Genomic DNA, 20,912 nt, shown 5'->3' with positions numbered 1-20,912 from the left:
AGGTCTGTGAGCAGAATTGTAAGCAGGACTGTCAGCAGGACCGTGAGTAGGACTGTGAGCAGGACTGTGAGTAGGACTGTGAGTAGGACTGTGGGCAGGACTGTGAGTAGGACTGTGGGCAGGACTGTGAGCAGGACTGTGAGTAGGACTGTGAGCAGGACTGTGAGTAGGTCTGTGAGTAGGACTGTGGGCAGGACTGTGAGTAGGACTGTGGGCAGGACTGTAAGTAGGACTGTGAGCAGGACTGTGAGTAGGACTGTGAGTAGGACTGTGAGTAGGACTGTGAGTAGGACTGTGGGCAGGACTGTGAGTAGGACTGTGGGCAGGACTGTGAGCAGGACTGTGAGTAGGACTGTGAGCAGGACTGTGAGTAGGACTGTCAGTAGGACTGTCAGTAGGACTGTCAGTAGGACTGTCAGTAGGACTGTGAGCAGGACTGTGAGCAGGACTGTGAGTAGGACTGTGAGCAGGACTGTGAGTAGGACTGTGAGCAGGACTGTGAGTAGGACTGTGAGTAGGACTGTGAGTAGGACTGTGAGTAGGACTGTGAGCAGGACTGTGAGCAGGACTGTGAGTAGGACTGTGGGCAGGACTGTGAGTAGGACTGTGAGCAGGACTGTGAGCAGGACTGTACTCACCTACTCACCTAGTTGAGGTTGCGGGGGTCGAGTCCGAGCTCCTGGCCCCGCCTCTTCACTGATCGCTACTAGGTCACTCTCCCTGAGCCGTGAGCTTTATCATACCTCTGCTTAAAGCTATGTATGGATCCTGCCTCCACTACATCGCTTCCCAAACTATTCCACTTACTGACTACTCTGTGGCTGAAGAAATACTTCCTAACATCCCTGTGATTCATCTGTGTCTTCAGCTTCCAACTTTGTCCCCTTGTTACTGTGTCCAATCTCTGGAACATCCTGTCTTTGTCCACCTTGTCAATTCCTCTCAGTATTTTGTATGTCGTTATCATGTCCCCCCTATCTCTCCTGTCCTCCAGTGTCGTCAGGTTGATTTCCCTTAACCTCTCCTCGTAGGACATACCTCTTAGCTCTGGGACTAGTCTTGTTGCAAACCTTTGCACTTTCTCTAGTTTCTTCACGTGCTTGGCTAGGTGTGGGTTCCAAACTGGTGCCGCATACTCCAATATGGGCCTAACGTACACGGTGTACAGGGTCCTGAATGATTCCTTATTAAGATGTCGGAATGCTGTTCTGAGGTTTGCTAGGCGCCCATATGCTCCAGCAGTTATTTGGTTGATGTGCGCTTCAGGAGATGTGCCTGGTGTTATACTCACCCCAAGATCTTTTTCTTTGAGTGAGGTTTGTAGTCTCTGACCCCCTAGACTGTACTCCGTCTGCGGCCTTCTTTGCCCTTCCCCAATCTTCATGACTTTGCACTTGGTGGGATTGAACTCCAGGAGCCAATTGCTGGACCAGGTCTGCAGCCTGTCCAGATCCCTTTGTAGTTCTGCCTGGTCTTCGATCGAGTGAATTCTTCTCATCAACTTCACGTCATCTGCAAACAGGGACACCTCAGAGTCTATTCCTTCCGTCATGTCGTTCACAAATACCAGAAAAAGCACTGGTCCTAGGACTGACCCCTGCTGGACCCCGCTGGTCACAGGTGCCCACTCTGACACCTCGCCACGTACCATGACTCGCTGCTGTCTTCCTGACAAGTATTCCCTGATCCATTGTAGTGCCTTCCCTGTTATCCCTGCTTGGTCCTCCAGTTTTTGCACCAATCTCTTGTGTGGAACTGTGTCAAACGCCTTCTTGCAGTCCAAGAAAATGCAATCCACCCACCCCTTTCTCTCTTGTCTTACTGCTGTCACCATGTCATAGAACTCCAGTAGGTTTGTGACACAGGATTTCCCGTCCCTGAAACCATGTTGGCTGCTGTTGATGAGATCGTTCCTTTCTAGGTGTTCCACCACTCTTCTGATAATCTTCTCCATGATTTTGCATACTATACATGTCAGTGACACTGGTCTGTAGTTTAATGCTTCATGTCTGTCTCCTTTTTTAAAGATTGGGACTACATTTGCTGTCTTCCATGCCTCAGGCAATCTCCCTGTTTCGATAGATGTATTGAATATTGTTGTTAGGGGTACACATAGCGCCTCTGCTCCCTCTCTCAATACCCATGGGGAGATGTTATCTGGCCCCATTGCCTTTGAGGTATCTAGCTCACTCAGAAGCCTCTTCACTTCTTCCTCGGTTGTGTGCACTGTGTTCAGCACTTGGTGGTGTGCCCCACCTCTCCATCTTTCTGGAGTCCCTTCTGTCTCCTCTGTGAACACTTCTTTGAATCTCTTGTTGAGTTCTTCACATACTTCACGGTCATTTCTTGTTGTCTCTCCTCCTTCCTTCCTTAGCCTGATTACCTGGTCCTTGACTGTTGTTTTCCTCCTGATGTGGCTGTACAACAGTTTCGGGTCAGATTTGGCTTTCGCTGCTATGTCATTTTCATATTGTCTTTGGGCCTCCCTTCTTATCTGTGCATATTCGTTTCTGGCTCTACGACTGTTCTCCTTATTCTCCTGGGTCCTTTGCCTTCTATATTTCTTCCATTCCCTAGCACACTTGGTTTTTGCCTCCCTGCACCTTTGGGTAAACCATGGGCTCATCCTGGCTTTTTCATTATTCCTGTTACCCTTGGGTACAAACCTCTCCTCAGCCTCCTTGCATTTTGTTGCTACATATTCCATCATCTCATTAACTGGCTTCCCTGCCAGTTCTCTGTCCCACTGAACCCCGTTCAGGTAGTTCCTCATTCCTGTGTAGTCCCCTTTCTTGTAGTTTGGCTTCATTCGTCCTGGCCTTCCTGCTTCTCCCTCCACTTGTAGCTCTACTGTGTATTCGAAGCTTAAAACCACATGGTCACTGGCCCCAAGGGGTCTTTCATATGTGATGTCCTCGATATCTGCACTACTCAAGGTGAATACTAAGTCCAGCCTTGCTGGTTCATCCTCTCCTCTCTCTCTTGTAGTGTCCCTTACGTGTTGGCACATGAAGTTTTCCAGTACCACCTCCATCATCTTAGCCCTCCATGTATCTTGGCCCCCATGTGGGTCCAAGTTCTCCCAATCGATCTCCTTGTGGTTAAAGTCACCCATGATCAGGAGCTTTGCCCTGCATGCATGAGCTCTTCTGGCCACTCTAGCCAGTGTGTCAACCATCGCTCTATTGCTCTCGTCGTACTCTTGCCTTGGCCTCCTGCTGTTCTGTGGTGGGTTATACATCACTGCTATTACCACCTTGGGACCTCCAGAGTGAAGTGTTCCCGCTATGTAATCACTTTCTTCTCCGCTGTTTCCTCTCTCCAGCTCATCAAAATTCCAGCGATTTTTGATCAGCAACGCAACTCCTCCAACCCCCCTGTTCCCTCTGTCTTTCCTCAGGATTTGGTATCCCGTTGGAAAGATGGCATCTGTTATCATACCTGTAAGCTTGGTTTCTGTGAGAGCTATGATGTCCGGTGATGCTTCTTTGACTCTTTCATGCCACTCCTCCCACTTATTTGTTATTCCATCAGCGTTTGTGTACCATACCTTCAGTTTCCTTTCCAACACTGTGGTTTGGGGGGCCTGTGAGGGTGGGAGACCTGGTGGCATACTGTGGGATTCTATAGCTCGGTGTTGGGTGGAGGCTGTGGGTATGGATTGTAGTGTGTGTTCGGATGGTGTGATAGGTTGTATGGTTCTGAGAATAGTTGTGTGTGTGCTTGCCCTTGCTGTTCTGTTCTGCTCTGACTGACCTCTGCTGGTTCCATCCTTGTCTCTTTTCCTAGCTCCTTTCGCTTTTTTGTCCTCTCCCTTAGCTGCTGTCGTTCTGATTTTGTTCTGTCTCTGTCTAGGAACACCCTCTTGTACTCTTCCGAGTATTTCAATCGTGGTTTCTCTTGGAGGATCCTGTTCCGCACTGTTTCCGTCCTGAGAATCAGCTTGATTGGTCGGTTTCTCCCCTTCGAGTACCCCCCTATTCTCTGAAAATTTACAATCTCGTCCATCTCTTCACCTATTTCCGTGATGATTTTCTCAATCTCCTTTCTTTCTTCCTGCTGCCTTTCAGTGTGTGTCCTTTCCTCTCTCTCCTGAAGCCCATGGATAAACACTGATTTTGCCCTTTCTTCCTCCCATTGCCCCACCCTCTGTGACTCTGGATCCTGCCTGTATGTGGTCAGTTTCTCCCTTGATTTTTCCAGTGGCTCTTGATAGCCTGGTTGTGCCTCAGCATTCGACCTATCACCCTCTCCATCTGCAACCAGCTGTTCTTCCCTTTCACTCCTTGGTCCTCCTTGGCAGGCTGATATGACCTTAGCATAATTCATAATTCCTTCCTTCCTGTTCGGCCTCGCAGCTTCATATGCTGTGTCTTCTCTGGTCACTGCCCCTGTAACTCGCATCAGCCTATTTATCTCAACTTCTAGGACCCTTATCTTGGCTACTGCAGTTTCGACTTGTGCCTCCCAATTCTTTGTCTCCTTCTCCAACCTCTTTTCCAATTTCACAGAGAGCTCTTTCTCCAGGACTGAGAGCAAGACTGTGAGCAGGACTGTGAGCAGGACTGTGAGCAGGACTGTGAGTAGGACTGTGAGCAGGACTGTGAGTAGGACTGTGAGTAGGACTGTGAGTAGGACTGTGAGCAGGACTGTGAGCAGGACTGTGAGTAGGACTGTGAGTAAGACTGTGAGTAGGACTGTGAGCAGGACTGTGAGTAGGACTGTGAGCAGGACTGTGAGTAGGACTGTGAGTAGGACTGTGAGCAGGACTGTGAGCAGGACTGTGAGTAGGACTGAGTAGGACTGTGAGTAGGACTGTGAGCAGGACTGTGAGCAGGACTGTGAGTAGGACTGTGGGCAGGACTGTGAGTAGGACTGTGAGTAGGATTGTGAGTAGGACTGTGAGTAGGACTGTGAGTAGGACTGTGAGTAGGACTGTGAGTAGGACTGAGTAGGACTGTGAGCAGGACTGTGAGTAGGACTGTGAGCAGGACAGTGAGTAGGACTGTGAGCAGGACTGTGAGCAGGACTGTGAGCAGGACTGTGAGTAGGACTGTGAGTAGGACTGTGAGTAGGACTGTGAGTAGGACTGTGAGTACGACTGTGAGCAGGACTGCGAGTAGGACTGTGAGCAGGACTGTGAGCAAGACTGTGAGTAGGACTGTGAGCAGGACTGTGAGCAGGACTGTGAGCAGGACTGTGAGCAGGACTGTGAGTAGGACTATGAGTAGGACTGTGAGTAGGACTGTGAGTAGGACTGTGAGCAGGACTGTGAGCAGGACTGTGAGCAGGACTGTGAGTAGGACTGTGGGCAGGACTGTGAGTAGGACTGTGAGTAGGACTGTGAGTAGGACTGTGAGGAGGACTGTGAGCAGGACTGTAAGTAGGACTGTAAGCAGGACTGTGAGTAGGACTGTGAGCAGGACTGTGAGCAGGACTGTGAGTAGGACTGTGAGCAGGACTGTGACCAGGACTGTGAGTAGGTCTGTGAGCAGGACTGTGAGCAGGACTGTGAGTAGGACTGTGAGCAGGACTGTGAGTAGGTCTGTGAGCAGGACTGTGAGCAGGACTGTGAGTAGGACTGTGAGCAGGACTGTGAGCAGGACTATGAGTAGGACTGTGAGCAGGACTGTGAGTATGTCTGTGAGCAGAATTGTGGGCAGGACTGTGGGCAGGACTGTGAGCAGGACTGTGAGCAGGACTGTGAGCAGGACTGTGAGTAGGACTGTGGGCAGGACTGTGAGTAGGACTGTGAGTAGGACTGTGAGTAGGACTGTGAGGAGGACTGTGAGCAGGACTGTAAGTAGGACTGTAAGCAGGACTGTGAGTAGGACTGTGAGCAGGACTGTGAGCAGGACTGTGAGTAGGACTGTGAGCAGGACTGTGACCAGGACTGTGAGTAGGTCTGTGAGCAGGACTGTGAGCAGGACTGTGAGTAGGACTGTGAGCAGGACTGTGAGTAGGTCTGTGAGCAGGACTGTGAGCAGGACTGTGAGTAGGACTGTGAGCAGGACTGTGAGCAGGACTATGAGTAGGACTGTGAGCAGGACTGTGAGTATGTCTGTGAGCAGAATTGTGGGCAGGACTGTGGGCAGGACTGTGAGCAGGACTGTGAGCCGGACTGTGGGCAGGACTGTGGGCAGGACTGTGGGCAGGAATGTGGGCAGGACTGTGGGCAGGACTGTGGGCAGGACTGTGGGCAGGACTGTGGGCAGGACTGTGAGCAGGACTGTGAGCAGGACTGTGAGTAGGTCTGTGAGCAGGACTGTGAGCAGGACTGTGAGTAGGACTGTGAGCAAGACTGTGAGTAGGTCTGTGAGCAGGACTGTGAGCAGGACTGTGAGTAGGACTGTGAGCAGGACTGTGAGTAGGTCTGTGAGCAGGACTGTGAGCAGGACTGTGAGTAGGATTGTGAGCAGGACTGTGAGCAGGACTGTGAGTAGGTCTGTGAGCAGGACTGTGAGCAGGACAGTGAGTACGACTGTGAGCAGGACTGTGAGTAGGTCTGTGTGCAGAATTGTGGGCAGGACTGTGGGCAGGACTGTGAGCAGGACTGTGAGCAGGACTGTGGGCAGGACTGTGAGCAGGACTGAGAGTAGGACTGTGAGCAGGACTGTGAGTAGGACTGTGAGTAGGACTGTGGGCAGGACTGTGAGTAGGACTGTGGGCAGGACTGTGAGAAGGACTGTGAGTAGGACTGTGAGCAGGACTGTGAGTAGGACTGTGAGCAGGACTGTGAGTAGGACTGTGAGTAGGACTGTGGGCAGGACTGTGAGTAGGACTGTGAGCAGGACTGTGAGTAGGACTGTGAGTAGGACTGTGAGTAGGACTGTGAGTAGGACTGTGGGCAGGACTGTGAGTAGGACTGTGGGCAGGACTGTGAGCAGGATTGTAAGTAGGACTGCGAGTAGGACTGTGGGCAGGACTGTGAGCAGGACTGTGAGTAGGACTGTGAGTAGGACTGTGAGCAGGACTGTGAGCAGGACTGTGAGCAGGACTGTGAGTAGGACTGTGAGCAGGACTGTGAGCAGGACTGTGAGTAGGACTGTGAGTAGGACTGTGGACAGGACTGTGAGTAGGTCTGTGAGCAGGACTGTGAGCAGGACTGTGAGTAGGACTGTGAGTAGGACTGTGAGCAGGACTGTGAGTAGGACTGTGAGCAGGACTGTGAGCAGGACTGTGAGTAGGACTGTGAGCAGGACTGTGAGTAGGACTGTGAGTAGGACTGTGAGCAGGAGTGTGAGCAGGACTGTGAGTACGACTGTGGGCAGGACTGTGAGTAGGACTGTGAGCAGGACTGTAAGTAGGACTGTGAGTAGGACTGTGAACAGGACTGTGAGCAGGACTGTGAGTAGGACTGTGGGCAGGACTGTGAGCAGGACTGTGAGCAGGACTGTGAACAGGACTGTGAGCAGGACTGTGAGCAGGATTGTGAGCAGGACTGTGAGCAGGACTGTGAGTAGGACTGTGAGTAGGACTGTGAGCAGGACTGTGAGTAGGACTGTGAGCAGGACTGTGAGCAGGACTGTGAGTAGGACTGAGAGTAGGACTGTGAGCAGGACTGTGAGTATGACTGTGAGCAGGACTGTGAGCAGGACTGTGAGTAGGACTGTGAGCAGGACTCTGAGCATGACTGTGAGAAGGACTGTGAGTAGGACTGTGAGTAGGACTGTGAGCAGGACTGTGAGTAGGACTGTGAGCAGGACTGTGAGCAGGTCTGTGAGCAGGACTGTGAGTAGGACTGTGAGTAGGACTGTGAGTAGGACTGTGAGCAGGACTGTGAGCAGGACTGTGAGCAGGACTGTGAGCAGAACTGTGAGCAGGACTGTGAGTAGGACTGTGAGTAGGACTGTGAGCAGGACTGTGAGTAGGACTGTGGGTAGGACTGTGAGCAGGACTGTGAGTAGGACTGTGAGCAGGACTGTGAGCAGGTCTGTGAGCAGGACTGTGAGTAGGACTGTGAGTAGGACTGTGAGAAGGACTGTGAGCAGGACTGTGGGCAGGACTGTGAGTAGGACTGTGAGCAGGACTGTGAGCAGGACTGTGAGCAGGACTGTGGGCAGGACTGTGAGTAGGACTGTGAGTAGGACTGTGAGCAGGACTGTGAGCAGGACTGTGAGCAGGACTGTGGGCAGGACTGTGAGTAGGACTGTGAGTAGGACTGTGAGCAGGACTGTAAGCAGGACTGTGAGTAGGACTGTGAGTAGGACTGTGAGCAGGACTGTGAGCAGTACTGTGAGCAGGACTGTGAGTAGGACTGTGAGCAGGACTGTGAGTAGGACTGTGAGCAGGACTGTGAGCATGACTGTGAGTAGGATTGTGAGTAGGACTATGAGCAGGACTGTGAGCAGGACTGTGAGTAGGGCTGTGAGCAGGACTGTGAGCAGGACTGTGAGCAGGACTATGAGCAGGACTGTGAGTAGGACTGTGAGTAGGACTGTGATCAGGACTGTGAGTAGGACTGTGAGCAGGACTGTGAGCAGGACTGTGAGCAGGACTGTGAGTAGGACTGTGAGTAGGACTGTGAGTAGGACTGTGAGCAGGACTGTGAGCAGGACTGTGAGTAGGACTGTGAGTAGGACTGTGAGCAGGACTGTGAGTAGGACTGTGAGCAGGACTGTGAGTAGGACTGTGAGTAGGACTGTGAGCAGGACTGTGAGTAGGACTGTGAGTAGGACTGTGAGTAGGACTGTGAGCAGGACTGTGAGCAGGACTGTGGGCAGGACTGTGAGTAGGACTGTGAGTAGGACTGTGAGCAGGACTGTGAGCAGGACTGTGAGTAGGACTGTGAGCAGGACTGTGAGTAGGACTGTGAGCAGGACTGTGAGTAGGACTGTGAGCAGGACTGTGAGCAGGACTGTGAGTAGGACTGTGAGCAGGACTGTGAGTAGGACTGTGGGCAGGACTTTGAGCAGGACTGTGAGCAGGACTGTGAGTAGGACTGTGAGCAGGACTGTGAGTAGGACTGTGAGCAGCACTGTGAGTAGGACTGTGAGCAGGACTGTGAGTAGGACTGTGAGTAGGTCTGTGAGCAGGACTGTGAGTAGGACTGTGAGCAGGACTGTGGGCAGGACTGTGGGCAGGACTGTGAGTAGGACTGTGAGTAGGACTGTGAGTAGGACTGTGAGCAGGACTGTGAGTAGGACTGTGAGTAGGACTGTGAGCAGGACTGTGAGTAGGACTGTGAGCAGGACTGTGAGTAGGACTGTGAGCAGGACTGTGAGTAGGACTGTGAGCAGGACTGTGATTAGGTCTGTGAGCAGGACTGTGAGTAGGTCTGTGAGCAGGACTGTGAGTAGGTCTGTGAGCAGGACTGTGAGCAGGACTGTGAGCAGGACTGTGAGTAGGACTGTGAGTAGGACTGTGAGTAGGACTGTGAGCAGGACTGTGAGTAGTACTGTGAGCAGGACTGTGAGTAGGACTGTGAGCAGGACTGTGAGTAGTACTGTGAGCAGGAATGTGAGTAGGACTGTGAGCAGGAGTGTGAGTAGAACTGTGAGTAGGACTGTGAGCAGGACTGTGAGTAGGACTGTGGGCAACACTGTGAGTAGGACTGTGGGCAGGACTGTGAGTAGGACTGTGGGCAGGACTGCGAGTAGGACTGTGGGCAGGACTGTGAGTAGGACTGTGGGCAGGACTGTGAGTAGGACTGTGGGCAGGACTGTGAGTAGGACTGTGGGCAGGACTGCGAGTAGGACTGTGGGCAGGACTGTGAGTAGGACTGTGGGCAACACTGTGAGTAGGACTGTTGGCAGGACTGTGAGTAGCACTGTGGGCAGGACTGCGAGTAGGACTGTGGGCAGGACTGCGAGTAGGACTGTGGGCAGGACTGCGAATAGGACTGTGGGCAGGACTGCGAGTAGGACTGTGGGCAGGACTGTGAGTAGGACTGTGGGCAGGACTGTGAGTAGGACTGTGGGCAGGACTGTGAGTAGGACTGTGGGCAACACTGTGAGTAGGACTTTGGGCAGGACTGTGAGTAGGACTGTGGGCAGGACTGCGAGTAGGACTGTGGGCAGGACTGCGAGTAGGACTGTGGGCAGGACTGCGAATAGGACTGTGGGCAGGACTGCGAGTAGGACTGTGGGCAGGACTGCAAGTAGGACTGTGGGCAGGACTGCGAGTAGGACTGTGGGCAACACTGTGAGTAGGACTGTGGGCAGGACTGTGAGTAGGACTGTGGGCAACACTGTGAGTAGGACTGTGGGCAGGACTGTGAGTAGGACTGTGGGCAGGACTGCGAGTAGGACTGTGGGCAGGACTGCGAGTAGGACTGTGGGCAGGACTGCGAATAGGACTGTGGGCAGGACTGCGAGTAGGACTGTGGGCAGTACTGCAAGTAGGACTGTGGGCAGGACTGCGAGTAGGACTGTGGGCAGGACTGTGAGTAGGACTGTGGGCAACACTGTGAGTAGGACTGTGGGCAGGACTGTGAGTAGGACTGTGGGCAGGACTGCGAGTAGGACTGTGGGCAGGACTGCGAGTAGGACTGTGAGTAGGACTGTGGGCAACACTGTGAGTAGGACTGTGAGCAGGACTGTGAGTAGGACTGTGAGCAGGACGGCGAGCAGGACTGTGGGCAGGACTGCGAGTAGGACTGTGGGCAACACTGCGAGTAGGACTGTGAGCAGGACTGCGAGTAGGACTGTGGGCAGGACTGCGAGTAGGACTGTGGGCAACACTGCGAGTAGGACTGTGGGCAGGACTGCAAGTAGGACTGTGGGCAGGACTGCAAGTAGGACTGTGGGTCTGGCTGCTCACAGTCTTGCCAAAATCAACATATTTATAAGGCCCTGACTGCCACCACCTCGCCTCCCCGGTTCGTCTCCCTTGTTGCAGCTCTGAATGAACCTCAGGAATTTGGTGCTACTCAAGAATACAACAACAATAATAATAATAATAATAATACTTGTAATAATAATAACAACAATAACAATAATAGAGGGTAGAGTACATGATCGTCACATGGATGTAGATCATCATTTAAGATCATCACTTGTTATTACAAACAGGTCGACTACTTGCCTCTACAGCCATGAGAGGACACGAGTAACAGTTGTTCGGTCTGAGGTTTTGTAAGAAAGTGCAGGAACATTGTATAAGACGCTGGAAGTACGTCGCTCCGTTCATGATGAACAGTTGTAGGAGACAATGACACCCCAAGAAATATACTACGTTGTGGTGGTGATGCTTGGTGGTGGTGGTGCTTGTGGTGGTGGTGCTTGTGGTGGTGGTGATGCTTGGTGGTGGTGATGCTTGGTGGTGGTGGTGCTTGTGGTGGTGGTGCTTGTGGTGGTGATGCTTGGTGGTGGTGGTGCTTGTGGTGGTGGTGCTTGTGGTGGTGGTGCTTGTGGTGGTGGTGCTTGTGGTGGTGGTGCTTGTGGTGGTGGTGATGCTTGGTGGTGGTGATGCTTGGTGGTGGTGATGCTTGGTGGTGGTGATGCTTGGTGGTGGTGGTGCTTGTGGTGGTGGTGCTTGTGGTGGTGGTGATGCTTGGTGGTGGTGATGCTTGGTGGTGGTGGTGCTTGTGGTGGTGGTGCTTGTGGTGGTGGTGCTTGTGGTGGTGGTGCTTGTGGTGGTGGTGATGCTTGGTGGTGGTGATGCTTGGTGGTGGTGATGCTTGGTGGTGGTGATGCTTGGTGGTGGTGGTGCTTGTGGTGGTGGTGCTTGTGGTGGTGGTGATGCTTGGTGGTGGTGATGCTTGGTGGTGGTGGTGCTTGTGGTGGTGGTGCTTGTGGTGGTGGTGCTTGTGGTGGTGGTGCTTGTGGTGGTGGTGATGCTTGGTGGTGGTGATGCTTGGTGGTGGTGATGCTTGGTGGTGGTGGTGCTTGTGGTGGTGATGCTTGGTGGTGGTGGTGCTTGTGGTGGTGGTGCTTGTGGTGGTGGTGCTTGTGGTGGTGGTGCTTGTGGTGGTGGTGATGCTTGGTGGTGGTGATGCTTGGTGGTGGTGGTGCTTGTGGTGGTGGTGCTTGTGGTGGTGGTGCTTGTGGTGGTGGTGCTTGTGGTGGTGGTGATGCTTGGTGGTGGTGATGCTTGGTGGTGGTGGTGCTTGTGGTGGTGGTGCTTGTGGTGGTGGTGCTTGTGGTGGTGGTGCTTGTGGTGGTGGTGATGCTTGGTGGTGGTGATGCTTGGTGGTGGTGATGCTTGGTGGTGGTGGTGCTTGTGGTGGTGATGCTTGGTGGTGGTGGTGCTTGTGGTGGTGGTGCTTGTGGTGGTGGTGCTTGTGGTGGTGGTGCTTGTGGTGGTGGTGATGCTTGGTGGTGGTGATGCTTGGTGGTGGTGGTGCTTGTGGTGGTGGTGCTTGTGGTGGTGGTGCTTGTGGTGGTGGTGCTTGTGGTGGTGGTGATGCTTGGTGGTGGTGATGCTTGGTGGTGGTGGTGCTTGTGGTGGTGGTGCTTGTGGTGGTGGTGCTTGTGGTGGTGGTGCTTGTGGTGGTGGTGATGCTTGGTGGTGGTGATGCTTGGTGGTGGTGGTGCTTGTGGTGGTGGTGATGCTGGGTGGTGGTGGTGCTTGTGGTGGTGGTGATGCTTGTGGTGGTGGCGTTTGTGGTGGTGGTGCTTGTGGTGGTGGTGTTTGTGGTGGTGGTGCTTGTGGTGGTGATGCTTGTGGTGGTGGTGCTTGTGGTGGTGGTGGTGCTTGTGGTGGTGATGATGCTTGGTGGTGGTGATGCTTGGTGGTGGTGGTGCTTGTGGTGGTGATGCTTGTGGTGGTGACGTTTGTGGTGGTGGTGCTTGTGGTGGTGGTGTTTGTGGTGGTGGTGCTTGTGGTGGTGATGCTTGTGGTGGTGGTGCTTGTGGTGGTGGTGCTTGTGGTAGTGGTGCTTGTGGTGGTGGTGCTTGTGGTGGTGGTGCTTGTGGTGGTGGTGCTTGTGGTGGTGGTGCTTGTGGTGGTGGTGCTTGTGGTGGTGGTGCTTGTGGTGGTGGTGCTTGTGGTGGTGGTGCTTGTGGTAGTGGTGCTTGTGGTGGTGGTGCTTGTGGTGGTGGTGCTTGTGGTGGTGGTGCTTGTGGTGGTGGTGCTTGTGGTGGTGGTGCTTGTGGTGGTGGTGCTTGTGGTGGTGGTGCTTGTGGTAGTGGTGCTTGTGGTGGTGGTGCTTGTGGTGGTGGTGCTTGTGGTGGTGGTGCTTGTGGTGGTGGTGCTTGTGGTAGTGGTGCTTGTGGTGGTGGTGCTTGTGGTGGTGGTGCTTGTGGTGGTGATGCTTGTGGTGGTGGTGCTTGTGGTAGTGGTGCTTGTGGTGGTGGTGCTTGTGGTGGTGGTGCTTGTGGTGGTGGTGCTTGTGGTGGTGGTGCTTGTGGTAGTGGTGCTTGTGGTGGTGGTGCTTGTGGTGGTGGTGCTTGTGGTGGTGGTGCTTATGGTGGTGGTGCTTGTGGTAGTGGTGCTTGTGGTGGTGGTGCTTGTGGTGGTGATGCTTGTGGTGGTGGTGTTTGTGGTGGTGGTGCTTGTGGTGGTGGTGCTTGTGGTAGTGGTGCTTGTGGTGGTGGTGCTTGTGGTGGTGGTGCTTGTGGTGGTGGTGATGCTTGGTGGTGGTGGTGCTTGTGGTGGTGGTGCTTGTGGTGGTGGTGATGCTTGGTGGTGGTTATGCTTGGTGGTGGTGGTGCTTGTGGTGGTGGTGCTTGTGGTGGTGGCGCTTGTGGTAGTGGTGCTTGTGGTGGTGGTGCTTGTGGTGGTGATGCTTGGTGGTGGTGGTGCTTGTGGTGGTGGTGCTTGTGGTGGTGGTGATGCTTGGTGGTGGTGGTGCTTGTGGTGGTGGTGCTTGTGGTGGTGGTGATGCTTGGTGGTGGTGATGCTTGTGGTGGTGGTGCTTTTGATGGTGGTGCTTGTGGTGGTGATGCTTGTGGTGGTGGTGCTTTTGATGGTGGTGCTTGTGGTGGTGGTGATGCTTGTGGTGGTGGTGCTTGTGGTGGTGGTGCTTGTGGTGGTGGTGATGCTTGGTGGTGGTGATGCTTGGTGGTGGTGGTGCTTGTGGTGGTGGTGCTTGTGGTGGTGGCGCTTGTGGTAGTGGTGCTTGTGGTGGTGGTGCTTGTGGTGGTGATGCTTGGTGGTGGTGGTGCTTGTGGTGGTGGTGCTTGTGGTGGTGGTGATGCTTGGTGGTGGTGGTGCTTGTGGTGGTGGTGCTTGTGGTGGTGGTGATGCTTGGTGGTGGTGATGCTTGTGGTGGTGGTGCTTTTGATGGTGGTGCTTGTGGTGGTGATGCTTGTGGTGGTGGTGCTTTTGATGGTGGTGCTTGTGGTGGTGGTGATGCTTGTGGTGGTGGTGCTTGTGGTGGTGGTGCTTGTGGTGTTGGTGATGCTTGTGGTGGTGGTGATGCTTGGTGGTGGTGGTGCTTGTGGTGGTGGTGCTTGTGGTGTTGGTGATGCTTGGTGGTGGTGATGCTTGGTGGTGGTGGTGCTTGTGGTGGTGGTGCTTGTGGTGGTGATGCGTGTGGTAGTGGTGCTTGTGGTGGTGGTGCTTGGTGGTGTTGGTGCTTGTGGTGGTGGTGCTTTTGGTGGTGGTGATGCTTGGTGGTGGTGATGCTTGGTGGTGGTGGTGCTTGTGGTGGTGGTGCTTGTGGTGGTGATGCTTGTGGTGGTGGTGCTTGTGGTGGTGGTGCTTGTGGTGGTGGTGCTTGTGGTGGTGGTGCTTTTGGTGGTGATGCTTGTGGTGGTGGTGTTTGTGGTGGTGATGCTTGGTGGTGGTGGTGCTTGTGGTGCTTTTGGTGGTGGTGCTTGTGGTGGTGGCGTTTGTGGTGGTGGTGATGCTTGTGGTGGTGGTGCTTGTGGTGGTGGTGCTTGTGGTGGTGGCGTTTGTGGTGGTGGTGATGCTTGTGGTGGTGGTGCTTTTGGTGGTGATGCTTGTGGTGGTGGCGTTTGTGGTGGTGATGCTTGGTGGTGGTGGTGCTTGTGGTGGTGGTGTTTTTGGTGGTGGTGCTTGTGGTGGTGGTGGTGCTTGTGGTGGTGGTGATGCTTGTGGTGGTGGTGCTTGTGGTGGTGGTGCTTGTGGTGGTGGTGATGCTTGTGGTGGTGGTGCTTTTGGTGGTGATGCTTGTGGTGGTGGTGCTTTTGGTGGTGATGCTTGGTGGTGGTGGTGCTTGTGGTGGTGATGCTTGTGGTGGTGGTGCTTGTGGTGGTGATGCTTGTGGTGGTGGTGCTTTTGATGGTGGTGCTTGTGGTGGTGGTGATGCTTGTGGTGGTGGTGCTTGTGGTGGTGGTGCTTGTGGTGTTGGTGATGCTTGTGGTGGTGGTGCTTTTGGTGGTGATGCTTGTGGTGGCGTTTGTGGTGGTGGTGCTTGGTGGTGGTGGTGCTTGTGGTGGTGGTGCTTGTGGTGGTGGTGATGCTTGTGGTGGTGGCGTTTGTGGTGGTGATGCTTGGTGGTGGTGGTGTTTGTGGTGGTGATGCTTGTGGTGGTGGTGCTTGTGGTGGTGGTGGTGCTTGTGGTGGTGATGCTTGTAGTGGTGGTGCTTGTGGTGGTGGTGCTTTTGGTGGTGATGCTTGTGGTGGTGGCGTTTGTGGTGGTGATGCTTGGTGGTGGTGGTGCTTGTGGTGGTGATGCTTGTGGTGGTGGTGCTTTTGGTGGTGGTGCTTGTGGTGGTGATGCTTGTGGTGGTGGTGCTTGTGGTGTTGGTGATGCTTGTGGTGGTGGTGCTTGTGGTGGTGATGCTTGTTGTGGTGATGCTTGTGGTGGTGGTGCTTGTGGTGGTGGTGCTTGTGGTGGTGATGCTTGTGGTGGTGGCGTTTGTGGTGGTGATGCTTGGTGGTGGTGGTGCTTGTGGTGGTGATGCTTGTGGTGGTGGTGCTTGTGGTGGTTGTGCTTGTGGTGGTGATGCTTGTGGTGGTGATGCTTGTGGTGGTGGCGTTTGTGGTGGTGGTGCTTGTGGTAGTGGTGCTTGTGGTAGTGGTGCTTGTGGTGATGCTTGGTGGTGGGGGTGCTTGTGGTGGTGGTGCTTGTGGTGTTGGTGATGCTTGTGGTGGTGATGCTTGTTGTGGTGATGCTTGTGGTGGTGGTGCTTGTGGTGGTGGTGCTTGTGGTGGTGATGCTTGTGGTGGTGGCGTTTGTGGTGGTGATGCTTGGTGGTGGTGGTGCTTGTGGTGGTGATGCTTGTGGTGGTGGTGCTTGTGGTGGTTGTGCTTGTGGTGGTGATGCTTGTGGTGGTGATGCTTGTGGTGGTGGCGTTTGTGGTGGTGGTGCTTGTGGTGGTGGTGCTTGTGGTAGTGGTGCTTGTGGTGATGCTTGGCGGTGGGGGTGCTTGTGGTGGTGGTGCTTGTGGTGGTGGTGCTTGTGGTGGTGGCGCTTGTGGTAGTGGTGCTTGTGGTGGTGGTGCTTGTGGTGGTGATGCTTGGTGGTGGTTGTGCTTGTGGTAGTGGTGCTTGTGGTGGTGGTGCCTGTGGTGGTGGTGCTTGTGGTGGTGGTGCTTGTGATGGTGGTGCTTGTGGTGATGCTTGTGATGGTGGTGCTTGTGCTGGTGGTGCTTATGGTGGTGATGCTTGTTGTGGTGCTTGTGGTGGTGGTGGTGCTTTTGGTGATGCTTATGGTGGTGGTGCTTATGGTGGTGATGCTTGTGGTGGTGCTTGTGGTGGTGGTGCTTTTGGTGATGCTTATGGTGGTGGTGCTTGTGGTGGTGATGCTTGTGGTGGTGATGCTTGTGGTGGTGCTTGTGATGGTGGTGTTTGTGGTGGAGTTGTGATGGTGCTTGTGGTGGTGGTGCTTGTGTCGATGCTTGTGGTGGTGTTGTGATGGTGCTTGTGGTGGTGGTGCTTGTGGTGATGTTTGTGATGGTGGTGCTTGTGGTGATGCTTGTGATGGTGGTGCTTGTGGTGGTGGTACTTGTGGTGATGCTTGTGGTGGTGGTGCTTGTGGTGGTGATGCTTGTAGTGGTGCTTGTGGTGGTGCTTGTGATGGTGGTGCTTGTGATAGTGAGGTGGGTCTCCCAAAAGCATTAATACATGCAGACTGGTGGGAGTGATGACACGAGGCTTGTATAACCCAGCAGTCCAGCTTGTCCCACTGAAGCGACAAGTGACCACGTCCCACCTCCTATTATATTTATCATGAGTATTGACCAAGATGGTTACCCTGACTCAGCAGGGGCGGGCGCAACAGTCAATCAGTAAGCCGGTCAGCCAATTACTCAATAAGCCAACTAGGCATTCTCTCAGCCACACACCCATACAACTAGCCAGTATGTTATTTAGTCAGTCAGCCAGTTAGCTTACCAGTCATCCAATTAAACAGTAAGAAACCCAGCTAAAGAGCCATTTAGTTAAGTGCCTGTCAATCCAACGAGTGAAGTCGGCAACCTCTTACTCTAGAAACCATCCATTCATCCACTGAGTCAGACTTAGATACCTTAATTCCAGATGGCTGTACCAGTCATCGATCCATACAGCCAGACAGCTAGATCTATTACCGTCAGTCAGCTAGATCTATTAACGTCAGACAACTAGTTCTGTTAACTGGACAAGTATCTTCACGAGGTACCAGATCAACTAGGCTCTGTTGGATATGTGGGTCAGTGGAACTCCAGCAGCAACAGCCTGGATGACCAAGCAAGCACCACACGAGCCTGGCCCATGGCCGGGTTCCGAGAGTAGTAAGACTCTCGAAACTTATCAAAGGTATAACTTCAAACAAGTTAACCTTTGGTAGAAGGCAAGACAATAATGGTATACTTGGTAGCACTTTCACTCTCTCACATTACTTCTCTATCCTCGTATCTTCTTCCCAAAACTGAAGATAAATCAGAGCTAGAAAACGTACAGGAATCATTTACTGACATAAAACTTGTACATATAAAATAAGTTAATGTGGATAATGCGACAACTTAGTGAAGAATGTGTGGTATACGTGTAGTGAGAAGGAAGAGAGTCTGAGACATACACAACACTGCTAACATCCCTCATGCAAGACTCTTCAACAGTCTAACAGAAGACATAACAAGTATTCTCTCAACAAAAATAAATCCTGATAAATAATTTTCATCTTGGAATGGAGCTTGGAAACACACACACACACACACGACAAATATACTCGCTGTAAACTTTAACGATTAACTTAGAATATCATCAATGGCTGGAGAGGACAGGTGGGAGTGGAATAAACAGTGATAACTTGAGCAGGTATTATTACTCCTCTCTCTCTCTCTCTCTCTCTCTCTCTCTCTCAACGTTAGTTACCAAAGTGTTATACAGGCACCTGTGGCACCAGTGGGAGCACCCCCCCCTCCATCACTTATTAGAGAGGCAGTCTATAATGGTTTGTGTATGTGGGTGGTTGTGGTGGTAAGGAGAGCATGAGCGGCTTGAAGGTGGGATTTGTGTGTGTGTACTTACCTAATTGTGGCTGCAGGGATCGATTCATAGCTCCTGGCCCCTGTGTGTGTGTTTTGAAGGTAAGGGTGGTGGTGGTGAAAGTGACAACCTCACCTAACTAGGTGGTGGTTGTGAGGTGTTTGCTGGGGACACCCAGGTGACGCACTTCCCCCGTGTGCGTAAACATGGAATGACGCTTTCACGTACGCATTACCGCCCCTCCCTCATCCCTCACACTACGCATTACCGCCCCTCCCTCATCCCTCACACTACGCATTACCGCCCCTCCCTCATCCCTCACACTACGCATTACCGCCCCTCCCTCATCCCTCACACTACGCATTACCGCCACTCCCTCATCCCTCACACTACGCATTACCGTCCCTCCCTCATCCCTCACACTACGTATTACCGCCCCTCCCTCATCCCTCACACTACGCATTACCGCCCCTCCCTCATCCCTCACACTACGCATTACCGCCCCTCCCACATCCCTCACACTACGCATTACCGCCCCTCCCTCATCCCTCACACTACGTATTACCGCCCCTCCCTCATCCCTCACACTACGCATTACCGCCCCTCCCTCATCCCTCACACTACGCATTACCGCCCCTCCCACATCCCTCACACTACGCATTACCGCCCCTCCCTCATCCCTCACACTACGCATTACCGCCCCTCCCACATCCCTCACACTACGCATTACCGCCCCTCCCTCATCCCTCACACTACGCATTACCGCCCCTCCCTCATCCCTCACACTACGCATTACCGCCCCTCCCACATCCCTCACACTACGCATTACCGCCCCTCCCACATCCCTCGCACTACGCATCCCCCCCAAACATGTGAGCAAGCCTGGACATGTGTGATATTAAGATTGACACGAGCTACCCAATTAACAAAGACACGTGTGTACCAGCTGTGACTACACCTACACACCAGCCAGTCCTGTGTCACCTGTTGATATAGACCTGAGGTCACCTGTTATCTGTTGATATTAACCCAAGGTCGCTTGTTATCTGTTGATATAGACCTATAGTCACCTGTTATTTGTTGATATAGACAAGGTCGTTTGTTATCTCTTGATATAGACCTAAGACTGAGGTTGTTGTTGTTGTAGTTGGTTACTCACTGAGGTTGTGTTGTTGTAGTTGGTTACTCACTGAGGTTGTGTTGTTGTAGTTGGTTACTCACTGAGGTTGTGTTGTTGTAGTTGGTTACTCACTGAGGTTGTGTTGTTGTAGTTGGTTACTCACTGAGGTTGTGTTGTTGTAGTTGGTTACTCACTGAGGTTGTGTTGTTGTAGTTGGTTACTCACTGAGGTTGTGTTATGGTTGGTTAATTCCACTGTTACTCACCTGAAAGAAGATATCATCCACGAGGCTGGCGTCTACCATAGCACTGTACTCTGGGGTCTTCAGTGTCTTCTGGTACTTCTGAAAAAGAAGAAAACAGGAAGATGTTAAGACGCCTCAAGCCTGGATGTCAAGACTCCAGCCAAGTAGACAGAAAGAAGATTTTAAGATTAAAGAGTAGAGGGAAGGAGGAGGAGACTGGAGGGAGGAAGAATAAGGAGAAATAAGAGAACATTACAGAGAGTTGACTCATGTTCTCTGGAACCGAGATACGGTATCCCCGCGGTCAAGTTTTATGTACAGTTTGCATAACTTTCCATATATAAGATATCAAACCATTGATAGAACAGTTTAAGAAGCTGGAATATTCCTATACACGAATATTTCCGTTTATGAATAACACAGTTAAAGTTCTGTCAGATATACGGGGAACATCTACTGTCTACATCTATTTATACATATTAATTACTGGAAACGGTAGACTGTACAAAATAACCTTATTAAAAGTTAGAACATATAACAGCTGCACTAAACTAATACAGTAAGCATCGAGTCTTAGATTTTTAAAAGTTGTTGCATCAGATATAAGGGCACGTATCAACACACTAAATTATCAACTGGTCATCATTAAACCGCTACGATGTTCCTACACTGCCAGGTTGGCAGGAGCTGACCAAGTGAAATGTGGCGGTAAGGTACCTGAGAGTTTTGTGTGACCACCACGACAATAACCAGGATTACTTCTATTTCCTACTCTTTTAGCTTTCTCCTGCTGTTGCTCCTCCTCTTCCTAGTTCTTCCTTTCCTCCTGCTGTTGTTGCTGCTTCTCTACTATTACATTTTCCCCTCAACAACATTGTTAATAAAGAGGTCTTAAAAATATCAACCTGGATGACTACTAATAAACTCACACTTAACACTGCCAAGACCTTCTACATTATGTCTGGCAGCAGGACAAGTAATGTTTAACTAAACATTATGATTAACAATACTTCTATCGCTAAACATAACAAGTGGAAAATTTCTGGGCCTGTTCCTTGACAGAAGCTTGAAATTCAACACCCACATCAAACACATTACAAAAAAGTGCCCAACACAGTTGGCATCCTCTTCAAGATACGTTATGTACCACAAACAGCACTACTTACACTATACTACACACTAATATACCCTTATGTTACCTACGCTATTTGTACCTGGACGTCCACAACAGCATATCACCTCAAGCCAACAATAACTCAACAAATGGCCGCACTACTAATGATCACA

At 52.2% G+C, this 20,912-nt stretch overlaps 1 protein-coding gene across 2 annotated transcripts in view; it reads right to left on the bottom strand.

The window, feature by feature from the left end:
- Positions 1-20,912, bottom strand: part of LOC128686110 (uncharacterized) — a 321,836-nt gene that overhangs the window by 78,368 nt on the left and 222,556 nt on the right. For both annotated transcript variants that reach the window (XM_070083299.1, XM_070083298.1), the window contains exon 4: positions 19,647-19,724. In XM_070083299.1, coding sequence (XP_069939400.1) covers positions 19,647-19,724 — 78 coding nt within the window. The remainder of the gene's footprint in view (positions 1-19,646; positions 19,725-20,912) is intronic.

The sequence above is a fragment of the Cherax quadricarinatus genome, chromosome 9 (assembly GCF_038502225.1).
Source record: "Cherax quadricarinatus isolate ZL_2023a chromosome 9, ASM3850222v1, whole genome shotgun sequence".
Classification (NCBI taxonomy): domain Eukaryota; kingdom Metazoa; phylum Arthropoda; class Malacostraca; order Decapoda; family Parastacidae; genus Cherax; species Cherax quadricarinatus.
This window is presented reverse-complemented; position numbering and strand designations above follow the sequence as displayed.